Raw genomic sequence first — 12,271 nt, forward strand, 5'->3', positions numbered from 1 at the left:
CAGTTTGTGTGGTTCGCAGCGTCATTCCAGAAAAAAACTTCTATATGGGGACGCTTGTGTCGGTTCAAGGCTGAAAGGGGAAAAAAAAAGAAACGTCCCAAAAGCAGCTCGTGCACATTACTAGTCGATGAGTGGCTCTGTCCAATCAGATAAAAAAAGAAACAAAACAGACGGACATGTGAGAGTGTGGCGCTTTCATGCTGTCTCAGATTTCTGACTGGTGCTTGAAACCCAGCGGCTTATATTTATGAGCAAGAACCTCTTTCTCTCCTCCTCCTCTCCGTCGGCCTGCCTTGCTCTGCTCCCTCTGCTGCGAGGGGGGAACTCGCGTCCCGCTGTGAGGCAGAGTGGCTCGCCTCCCAGTTGTGGTCAGGCTGTGCATGAATCAAAGCGGTGACAGAGCAGCGGGGAGGACGGCAGATGCCACGGCCAGAAAGCTTTTCAATCAGACTGCCCTTCCAAGCTGCGGCCAAGGTGAAACACTTCACCGGTGGATTTAAAAAAAAAAAGACATTCAACAACCTTATGCGCGCACACACGCTCACAATGACCTATTTTAATCCTGCTCATTAGCCAGGAAGTAACCCCTCTACAGTTAAAGGAAATAAAAAGAAAGAGTAATGAATGTGAAGGCCAATGGCTGTCACATCCAACATCTCTGTCTCCTGTCCGGGAGTCTTTGCCCTCGACTTAATTAACAAGGTGAGCACTCAAAAGCACATGAGTGCTGCAGCTTTGCTCCTCTTTTGTCTTTAAATGCCGCCCCTTCAGTGAACAGCACCGCCGCATCTCAAGCAGACGTTTAAATCGCAGGATGTCTTTTCTTTTTGCACCTTTTCACCATGCTAACAACATAGGGTATAATTGGCTTGAGGCGCAAACAAGTCGTACTTAGAGTGAATTGCTCTTCTGACAACCTCTTCTTCAGAGGGGCGCCCGCTTCAGTTTGCAATTTAAGGCCTAATTTGATTTCCACTGCTATGAACTGTGGGGGTCTATTGTTGTGGAAAATACCGGCTTGCACACTTTCTGCTGTCTTTGATGAGGACGGTAGTTAAAAGAAGCGGCGGGCCTCTTTCGCAATCAAGTTCCGTTTCTGTGCCTCCACTTTAGACTACAATGCCTGTTTGACTTGTGCTTTAAAGAGGAAAACAAGTCCTCTACCAGATCGTGATCAAACCAAACAACTCCATGTCAACGGTCCATTGACAAAGAAAGGCTGCATTTCTCTCTCGTTTATTTTCCTCCCTGGCGACGGCTGATAAACCAATAATCTGCTGGTAAAAGCCTTGCACTGAGTGGTGAGAAGTGATCATTCCTCCTTGCTTTCCCGCTGTGAACCTTTTAATGTTCTTTGCTATAGAGCCGCCAAATCAGAATGAATGGCATTAACAAAATGACTGGCCTCCCCCCCCCCCAGCCCCTCTGCTCCACACTTCCTAGAAACAGGTGGCTCTCTTCACAGGACACTGAGTTAGTGGGATTCCGCGTGACAGACCCAGCTTTAGATGTGGGGCAGGTCAACACCTCTTCTTCCCCAAGCTGCTCTCATGGGTTTGAGCAGACTTAGAAAGGCCAGCGAAGACAGGATGTCTATTGTATGAGGTACACAGTGGCGAATGTTTTCTTTCCCAGCAGGCCAAGAAGCTCTACAAGAGGAAAACACAGTGGGATGTAGATGTAAAGGAGCAATGAAATGGAAACTGAGGAAAGCTAATATTCCTCTTCCAATTTTTCAGTTTTGGCACCTGAATGTAGGCGACGGGCCCCACTTTGGCTTTTGAAGTGTGGCGAGCCAAGAGGTTTCCACTCACTTTCCCCTGTGAAATAGCATTCCTCGAATCACTCGGGTGCCTCATACGTCTCATCTCAAACTTCTCTCCGTGTACCCCGAATGCTGTCACAGTGGAATTTTCTGAGGCGGACCGGGAAGAACAATAACACCCTGGTAGAGAAGCACAGACACAAGAGACAGCTGGGAAGGGTTGAGTCTACTTCTGTCTTCCGCTCTAGTTTTCGACCCAACTCTTCTGCTCCTCCAAAACAAACAAGACTGAATCTCTGACTGACTGACTGCGAGGAATTTTATTGTGTTCAACACTGAGCCGCTTTCTGCTCTGGTCAGCAAATCCCACGCTATCAAAGATTCATGGTGTTGTCAGGAGCTCGCCGGATCCAAACATCGTTGGCGCTCCACTTTCGAGTCAGCAGGAGAAGATGAGGTGGGAAAGACGAGAGCATGGGGAGCAGAGACGTGGGTCAGGATGGGAAAGTTAAAGTAAGTTCTGAATCTCAAAGTTCACCAAACCTCGAAGTAGAAAACAGCAAGCCGCGGTATTCCTGTTAAAGCAGATGAATCGGCTATCGGGTCTGCCGCTCTGTCACTTGTTTCGATTTAAATCCACTGAAGTTTCCATTCCATTCCAGATGAGCCTGACAGGCCTTATCAGCTCCCCCCCAAGGAACAAAGACTAGATGCATGGAAGGGGAGTGGATCGCAAGCATATCTGTTTACCTTGGTGTCTTTGTTTCACCTCGTCTCAGCTAGCTCATTCCGCTGATTTTTGCAGCAAATTGACTTCAAATATTTGTCTTGATGCGGCCCGCGCCTTTTCCCTCGAACTTCATTAGCTGGGAGAGGCGGCGGGGAGGGCGGCCCCGCCCCGTGAAGTCTCCACTCCGTGAAAGTCTACAACGGTGCGTGAAAGGTAAACACGTCGTGCATTCAGAATCGCAAGGCTCACTTAGTCCCCCCTTATCTCTGTGATGGAGTGTTTTCCTCCTGCCGCTCTCAGGATACAGGCCTCTGCACTTCCCTAAACAAACCTGTCAAGGGTAGCGCGCCCATGAAACGGCAGCCAGACTCCACTCTGCAAAGACTTGTTTTTTTTTTGTTGTTTTTTTTCTTTATTTTTTACGAGCGCCTCTTTGAGTGGTTCTTGTTTGGTTTGCTGATAAGGCCCATGTCGGAGGACCATGCGGTGCATGTGTGTTCCACTGGCCCGCTAATTAGATTGTGTGGCAGGGCAGTGAAGCATGCATTGTGAGCGCCGTCCAACCCCCACTCGCTTTAGCAGCCTATCAGATAAGGAAGGCATTCTGGATCTCATCAGTTTCCATTATGGAAGGGCTGATTTGGTGAGTGGCGCTGCGATGGGGATTCTAATACGTCCAACTCAAATGTTGCCCAACTGTACAACTGACTCAAATGGTGCCTTGGAAAAAAAGAAAGTGTTAATACCCTCTAAACTTTTTTCTCTTTGTCACATTGCAGCCACAAACCTCAGTGTATTTTTTATTGTTTTTTTTTGGGGGGTGGGGATTAAGAGTGGCAAGAAGAAAACCAAAAGAAGGTGTTATGTTGAAAGGGGCAGAATCTCATGCGTTATTCAGGCACATAGTGCTATTTTATAGCACACTGATAGTCTTTACCTTCGGTTATTATAAAAATTCTGTACAGGTCAGACATGACTTAAAAGAAATTTGGCTTTGTAATTTAACACTTTGAAATTGGTCCTCTGTCTCTTAAAAAAAAGAAAAAGAACTCCAACTCTTTCTGAAACCCTTCAGGAAGTTATTACAACATGGCTCCTGTATTAAGCCTTTAACAACGTTTTTACCAGCGTGACACCGGGATGGAGCTCGTGGAATGATCTCAGCAGACAAGCAGTTCTACCAGGTGCTTGCTAATTGCTGCTGGCTAGTCTGAAGGAACTGAGACAGGGAGCTGCAGTTCAAAGGTGCTGGCCTCCCAGCTTGACTGAAGTTGAGCAGAAAAGGCATAAAGTTTCTCCTCCAGACCGGTGAAGCTGGTAGAAAGACACGCTGTGAAAGACCTGCAGTGGGAACTGGAGCAGATGGTGCTTCTGTAAACATTTAGCTGTGTCTAAATCCAAATTCATGCCACATACTTTTTTAATGGTTTTCCTCTGAAAATGAAAATGTTGTAAACCATGCATCATTTAAATTTTAGTTCACAATTATGCTGCGCTTTGTGTTGGTTTTTCACATAAAAGAGTATTACGAAAGCATATGTGTCATAAAGTGTTTTGACATTTGTTGGTGCTAAATGAGGAAAGGTTTAGGGGATTAAATATATAATTGTAGCGCTCTACAATCTTTTAATACTTTGTTCACACTGACACCCTTATGGTGCAACTATGTTGTGTCCACAGAACAAATTTTTCCGGACGGTAAATTGTCCCAGGAGTTATTGCGATAAACGATAATATTGTTGTTTCGTTCACGTTCAGGTAATATGATGGGTAACGGCGTAATAATGCATGAACATATTCTCATCCAACAATAAATTTTAAACTCTAACTAACATTGAACACTGGAAGTGGAAAACATTTGAAATATGCATGATAAATAAACAGAAACAGCAAATGAAATGAATTTTTAAGACTCTGTGAAGAAAATTGACAGGGTCATTTGAGACCAAACTGAAGACTTTAGTGATCCAGTTTTCCAGAAGTTGGGATACATCACAAAGCGTGACTAAAGTCCCATTAAAACCTCTGCACTAAAAACATTAAAAATGAAACGGCTCATAGAGTTAAAGTCGGGGCGCATAAAGGAACCGATAGGGGCCACTCCAGTTTTTGAGTGAAAGCTCTGCGAGGCCCACGTGAATCGGTTCCAGACTCGGGTTTCACGGCCGTCTGCCAGGGTCGTTTGTTAACGGATCCTGGAAACAAGCGATTAGGAACCTTTCTGACCACAGCGCCGGTGCTGACGCCCGCTTCCAATGAGCGTTTCATCAAAGAAAAACGCTGATTGTCGCAGGAATCGAGACGTTTTGTGTGTGTTTTGGCAGGTTTTTTCATCTTGGTCAACGGATAAATTCATTTTTACTGCTTCTTCCCACTAATAGCAGTATTCAATAGAGCAATGGAGTTGAGGAAGTTCCTCAGACATAACCGAGTTCTGCTGACATTCGGTGTCTCTTCGAGGAGCGAGGGCTCCGCCTCCCCCAAACCAGAAGAAAACTCACTTCCAGGAGGCCTGGAGGAACCGAATTCTGCCTCCACCATGTCTAAGATGTACATTCCTGACTAATTAGATTAACACAGCCCATTGTTGCTGACCCTTCCTCACCCTCTGTTTCTACATATTAGACCTCATTCATATTCAACCACCCCCTCCCTCTGGTGGTGACACTGGAACCAAAAGCAGTTTCAAAGAGCATCCAGCTGCTAAAAGACAGCACCATTCATAGCCTGCCATAAATCTCTGGCAGCAGTAAAGAAAGGTTAAAGTGGGATTTAAATCTAAGGTTTGAAAAGAAAAAAAAAAGAAAAAGGGAAGCTGCCGCGAGTGTATACGGGGGACCATTCAAGGAGCACAAAGGGAAGCGTAGGGTCCCAATTTTGGGTGGAGCGGGGATACAGTAACAGGATCCAGCAAAGCTCTGTGCTCTCCGGAGGCCCTGCAGCGTAAACAAACAGCTGAGACAGAACAGGGCCGACACACACGCACACACACACACACGCATGCAAACGCATGCAGAGAGACGAGCAATCAGAGCGAGGCAGTGAGCCCAGCAAAGCTCACCTCGGGGCACCCGCACTGACACAGCCTCATCACATTACTGACTGTCTCTGGTTTCAGAGGCTCAGGCTACCTGCCTGACAATAGGCCGGCTGCTTAGCCTTTTGCTGGGTGCAGCAGCTCGTGGCTCACGAGTCCAAGGACGATCAGTCACCAGACCGTCACAGAGCGGCCCCGATTTAAAGGTCGCTTTTAACAAGTTGGGAGTTTGTTGGCGAGCCCATCCTTCTGCGATGCATGTTTTAGAGTTGCTAGGGGTGTACCAAGCGCAGTTTTCCAGCTGATCTCCGGTGACCGGAAAGCCTGACCTGCCGATTCCGATTTTGGACAATACCGTTTTGTTGTTGTTGTTAGAAAGAAGTGTGGCTAAACATAGGAAGAAAGTCGCTGAATTTTTAACAGTGAGGTGACTAGTGACAGCTGTCAGTCGAGTCTCTCTCACATCGAGGCAGAAGAGGTCAGTGTTTGATTTTAAGACCTTCGCCGAGGTAAGTAAGACTTGTGGATAAGACTACTAGTTTGTGATCGACCGATCACTTATCTCCCAAAATTAAGGAAATAAGGGCCAATTTATATCAATTATTGTAGGGTACAGTCGAGTTTCAACTATTCCGAAAACATGTTGGTGTTTTCAGAGACAGAATAAAGGTTTATGAAATCTTCAGCTATGTTTTAAAGAATTTCTGTTCAGTGTAGAGTCATATCCACTCAGGTCTGTCCAATCCAAGTTTTCAAAGTTTCAAACTAGACATGGTGAAATGCAATCCGGATTCCTTAGGAAGCATCCAGCAGCTTATTAATCCAGCAAAGAATGGGAATCCTGAAATCAGCCACCCCCTGACAGCGATGCCACTCTGAGCCATGAGTCGTATCACAAATATTGAAGCCGCCGTTGGAGAAATATGGAAGCTCCGACTCTGATATCAAAAGCAGCAGTCGATCTCCAGGAACCTCTCACGGCTTTGTTGAGTTACGAGAATGAGTCTTGACTTGGGATTTGATGTTCACTTTCTCACAAACTGAACCCCAGCAGACATAACTTTGAGAAAGAATTTGGCCCAGCAAAAAGGAAAATAAATAAAAAGTCTAATCAATATCACAGCCCGGTGACTTCACACCACAAAGACGCAAAAATGACGGACTCTCCCAAAACCAAACAGCAGGGACGAGACATTCCTTCATCCTTCTGTCTCACCGCAGAAAGGATCGCTTCATGATTGCTTGTTGGCGCTGTTAGACGCTAGATGGCGCAGTTTCACGTGCAATAAGGGAGAAAGGGAAGAAGGAAAGCCAGGGGGATGGGGGAAGGAGAATCTCTCCAACAAAACACAACACACACACACACACGCGCGCGCACCTGACATGCACACGCGCTCATGATCGGAACACAGGTTTCTGGGCGAACACGGATCCTGAACGGGGTTCCGAAAAGCGTCCAGACAGACGGCGCGTGTGTTTTGTCATCACTCACTTGCACTCTCGGTCCTCCAGGTCGAAATGCGGGTTGAAGTTGATGAGGATCCGCTGGTGGGCGCCCGGCGCCGAGATGACCCACGTGCACCTCTGAGAGGGCGGGTAGGACAGCGGGTATCCGGGCGACGTGAGGTAGTTGGCGCTGGAGATCCTGATGTTGCCTCCGCATTTATCTGCAGAGGGGGGGGAGCGAGAGACGTGCCCTTTAAAAGAGTATTGCATGTCGCGCCAAAAAAAAAAAAGAGAAAAACCCTTAACCAACAGTCATCATCAAAAGATATTTCAATTCCTTTAAAAAGGAAAACACAAGAGTCAGCATTTCAGTCACACTGGTAAAAAACAAAACAAAAAGCGACTGTTTGAGTTTGACCATGAAAACCGCGTTTTATTTGGACGTTTTTGAACCAAGATGTCTGCCAACCGACACGCAGTGATATGAGCTGAAGCCTATTTAATTTAGACTTGACAATATATATATATATATATATATATATATATATATATATATAATATATATATATATATATATATATATATATATGCAGCCTATATGTATGTACCTATATAAAACAAAAAATGTGCTTTAACGAGGTGCATCAAGCCGTTTCCCTTGACAACCACGACTAAGATGTGGTATTCAGGGTCAACTGTTGCCTCAAGGCGGCTGAGCGAGTTTCGACGTTGCTGCTGTATTGTCTCAAGGCTGCAGCTGAACGAGCCGGAGACTTCAACACACAGAGACTCTGCGAACCTCAAAGTCTGAAGACGGCTTGTTTTTTTTTAACTTCTCCCAACTTCTGGCCAATAAATGTTCTCTGCAGAACACCTCACATCTCAGGGTGAAGTCTAACCACGCCGACCGCAGCTCTAAAGTTCAAATGCAATGTTGTTGGGGATTTGTTAACAAAGTGGTTAAGTATATATATTTTTTTTTTACCACTACACGCACGTGCGGGGGTACAGTTGATTAAAGCCGTCAGTCATTTGAATGGGTTAACACTGAAGACTCGTTTTTAAAGTGTAAGGTCACGAAAAAAAAACTTCTTGCTTTGATCGTTTTTGTTTTGTTTTTGTTTTTTTCAATCGATTTTGATCGACTGAATCGAAACTGGAGATTAATCGTTTCAAAACAAGAAAAAGGAAAATTAGGGCAAACTAATTATTTATCACGAGCGCGTGTCTCCCCCCCCCCCCCTCCCTCTCCTCCCAGAACTCCACTCTGCCACGCGCGCGTGGTTACGCGACCTCCAGACAGACAAGAAGGCACATCGCCTTTGTGTTGAATATTCCAACAAGCACACAGTCAGAGATTGGTAGGGAGTCTGAGCGCACAGTCGCTTTGCTGAAAGTTTGTGGGTTTCTTTTTTTTTGAAGTCGGGCTGATCTGCTCCTCCAAACTTCCCTCATCCTGACAGCGCGTTTCATCATTAAAAATAGGCAGAGTCTATTTTTAAAGGCCCACTTTTTTTTTTTCTTCCTGCAGCTATATATTTATTTATAAAGCAACTGCCGTCAACATGAGCCCTTTGATTTATTTTATTTTATTTTTTTGGATCTAAATAATAATTATAATACTGAACATGCACTGGATGCTTGAGTCAATTAACGCACACATATAGCAGATGCCCTTTTCTTGACTGCGTCATAAATCCGACAAACAATCCATTATTGCCTCTGTTAGGCTTCAGTGTGCAGATTTAAAAAGCAATAAACATGTCTGGAGTTCAATAAAGAAACTTTTCATACTATAATTGAAAATAAGAATGAAAAATATGAATAATTTTTTTTAACTTTTTTTTTTAATCTAAGTTTTCAAGACAGTTCAGATGTTTTCCAGCAGACTTTAGACTGACGTCAATGTCGGACTGGAGAGTTTGCCCAAAGATCAGCGCAGATCAGAGAGGGGCTAATCTGCGGGGAAAACAGCGGGATTACGCGGCTTTGCTGGGTACACAACGGCTTTATCTGCACTCGTGTCGAATGTCACACTTACCGTTTTTAAAAGCCCCGAGCACCGCGAGGAATCCCATGAACAGGACAGAAACTAATCCACAATGCATCCTCGTTCTGTCTCCTCCGAAAATGAGGGGGAAAAGAAGAAGAAGGACAAGAAAAGAAAAGAAAACAAAAGCACTCCGGGAAAAGAAGAAGTATTTGTTTTTCAAAGAAAAATCCTCCAAAAGCGTTTTTTTTTTGTATGTTTCTTTCTTAATGTCTCTCCGTTACAGTTCAAGAAAACGAAACTAAAACCCCAAAAAAAAAAAAAATCGAAATGTACTTTAGCAGCAAAAACAATCAAAAAATAATTAAAAAATTTAAAACAACAAAAAAAGAGGGGAAAAAACTCCAGGCTGAATCGGTGCTGCGAGCAGTCAGGTCGCGGGCATCCTGTCACTCAGCTCCGGCTCCGGCTCCTCTCCTGCGCCGGCTGCTCTCCTCTCTCCAGCGGCCGCCTTGCCATTTCCACCGCGGAGACGCCGAATGATGCGAGTCCTCCAGTCCTCCACCTTGCGTCCCCTTACTCCTTTGGATGACGGACAATAATCCTTGGCTGTGGGACTGCACAAAGGGGGAAAAAAAATAATAATAAAAATAAAGCAGGAAGATTGTAAGCTGCTTATTAAGGCGCGCGCTCTGCGCCTTTTAACTGCTTCTCTGCGCCCGTGGAGGAGAGTGATTGGTTTGATTATAGCCAACCTGTCTGGAAGGATCCTTATATGTGAGCGGAGTTGAACACTGAGGCACTGAGCAAGAGAGCTTCGTCAAGTGACAAGACTCTCTCTCTCTCTCTCTCTCTCTCTCTCTCTCTCTCTCTCTCTCTCCCTCTCTCTCTGTCTCTCTCTCTCCCTCCCACCATCCTATCCTGTCTCACAAAAACAGTAATGGAAGATGTAGTGACTCAACAGGACACTCTTGCTCCGGGCCCCGACTGGGTAACAACAGGACCACCATAAACAGACTATTTAATTCATCCAAATTGGCTTCTTTTGTTTTCAGGTGATCGCTGCGAAACTTCCCCTGAGTCCTGACCCAACACTCATCTCCTTCTCACACAAACTGGAGTGGAGCTGGATCACCCCCCCACACATAACTGTATTTATTTCATTTTTTTTCTCTCTCTCTCTTTCTTTCTCTGTGATTTTTGTTCTTTAATTATTATTTTTGCGCACCAGTGCGCCTGTTTGTTAAAACCCGCCCCGCCGCCGTGACACCATTAAACCGGGCGCTCTGAAATTTAGAGGAAATCGATGAAGGCGAACGTTTCAGCAAAGCCTGCAAGCCGTTCAGCTGCTGGATCAGAGAGAGAGAGAGAGAGAGAGAGAGAGAGAGAGAGAGAGAGAGAGAGAGAGAGAGAGAGAGAGCGTGGAAGCCTGACGCACAACACGCAGCGCGGTGAAATTGGAGATTGTGACATAAAACAGTAGAAAAGTGTGTTGCATGTTAACCGTGGTGCAATTTTCATTAACGACCAGGAGCAGAGGAGAGAGTTTGATATTTGGATTTGGTCAAAACGGTCAAATTCACGGATTTCTCTGTGGGAGAGAAAAAATAATAACGAAAAAGAAAAATGAAAAGAGGTTTTTGAACATTTCTTTTACGGGATTCTGCGTCAGCTTTTCTGTCAATCTTGCGGGTGAAGTAAAAAAAAAATATATAAAAACATCTGCATTCACCTGCGTCTTGCTGATCCGCGGACCGGCAGGCATCCAGCCCTGCTCTCTCTCTCTCTCTCTCTCTCTCTCTCTCTCTCTCTCTCTCTCTCTCTCTCTCTCTCTCTCTCTGCTTTCCAACAGGAGCGGAACAGAGCAAAGTGCGCGATCCGAAATTCTTCCCTTTTGATCTCCTTAAACAAACGACGAGGACAATATCTCCCAAAAGCGAGCAGAAACTTAGTTCACCTCCAACTTCGAGCCGCCCGCAGAGTCCCGGAGGCTGGGAGGGGAAAAGGGGGCCGCTCAGCGCGCGGTCGCTGCCCGGGAGAGCGGCTCCTCCGCCCGGCGTGCAGACGGGTCCTCCCCCCGCTATGTGAACGCCTCTCTCCGGCTCTCGTTCAGCGGGGCTGTCACAGCTCAGACCCCGACCGCAGCCAGGACAGGAGAGTGAGGAGAGGTTCCCAAAATATAACGCCTCTCTCAAGAATAAAAAGCAAAAAAAAAAAAAAAAAAAAAAGAAAAAAAGAAAAAGAAAACCCCCCAAAATAATCTTTTTTAAATAACTTTCCTCCCGTCTCTGCCTGCGCTCCTCTCCGCGCGCCGCGCGTCTCTCCGCTCCTTCCACTGACTGATGCAAATGAGGGAGGGTCTGAGTTCGCGCCAGCCCAACACGCCCCCCTTTTTTTACTAGAGGAGAGCGACGGATGCGCGCGAGCCTCCCTCCACCGCGTGCGCGTGCGGGCTCTGCGATCGACGTGCAGATTTCACGCAGCCGCCCGGCCGCTCGCGCTCTCGCTCGCTCGCTCGCTCGCTCTCCGTCAGCCTGCAGCCTTTATTGGATGCGCCAGAAAGTCTCAGTAAACAGAAGACAAGAATAAGGAAAGAATGAAAAACGAAAAAAAAAATAAAAATACACGCGCATCCTCAATGAGGAGATCTATCTCCCAGTTGTGATCCTTTCACCGACGACCTCCCTCCTGCCTGCCTGATATTCTCCAATGATAAAGAGCGGAGCGACGCCGCAGGACGGCGTCCAGAAGCCTTATAAGGATATTGGGGGGAGTGGGGGGGGGGGGGGGGGGGGGGGCTCTGATTCTATCTCCCAACTCCAGAGGAGCGGCGGAGCTTCACGAGGATGATGAAGGATATTGAGACGAGCGTTGAGGTCACACATGCAGCCCCCATTGGCATATCGTGTTAATATCACTGCTGAACTGCAGGCGACGTCACGCGTTTGTCTTGTAGCCTGTGTAAAACCGCACCACTCTGTAATGAAATGATTATTCTTTCTTATTGATACTATGGAGCATGATGGCTCTATCCCGTTGGATCCTTATATGGAATTATGCGGTATAGCAAAAGACAACAACAAAGAAAAAAGAAATTGGGAAATATAAAATATATATTAACCTGTCGTAATTATTCTCTCATCGAAAACATAACTGGGCTGTTGCTTTGATCCTTTCATTGCATGTTTTAGAAATCCTTTAGTTTCCCTTGGAACCAGTGAGAGGTGCCAAAGCGCTTGCTCTCACAAAGCCCCGCCTATTTCCGCAGAGCTCCTCCTCCTCTTCCTGTCACCCATCACTCCA

At 46.0% G+C, this 12,271-nt stretch overlaps 1 protein-coding gene across 4 annotated transcripts in view; it reads right to left on the minus strand.

The window, feature by feature from the left end:
• Nucleotides 1-11,591, minus strand: part of nrp1a (neuropilin 1a) — a 73,539-nt gene extending 61,948 nt beyond the window's left edge. For 2 of the 4 annotated variants that reach the window (XM_055037363.1, XM_055037360.1), the window contains exons 1-3: nucleotides 10,926-11,591; nucleotides 9,020-9,585; nucleotides 7,025-7,199 (exon numbers count right to left, since the gene is read on the minus strand). In XM_055037363.1, the coding sequence (XP_054893338.1) occupies nucleotides 7,025-7,199; nucleotides 9,020-9,086 (242 nt within the window). In that variant the 5' untranslated portion in view covers nucleotides 9,087-9,585; nucleotides 10,926-11,591. The other 2 variants (XM_055037361.1, XM_055037362.1) reach the window with 2 other exon arrangements.
• Between the last annotated feature and the right edge of the window lie 680 nt (nucleotides 11,592-12,271).

This window comes from Poeciliopsis prolifica, unplaced genomic scaffold (genome assembly GCF_027474105.1).
Source record: "Poeciliopsis prolifica strain line A6 unplaced genomic scaffold, Auburn_PproV2 SCAFFOLD012, whole genome shotgun sequence".
In the NCBI taxonomy this organism is placed as follows: domain Eukaryota; kingdom Metazoa; phylum Chordata; class Actinopteri; order Cyprinodontiformes; family Poeciliidae; genus Poeciliopsis; species Poeciliopsis prolifica.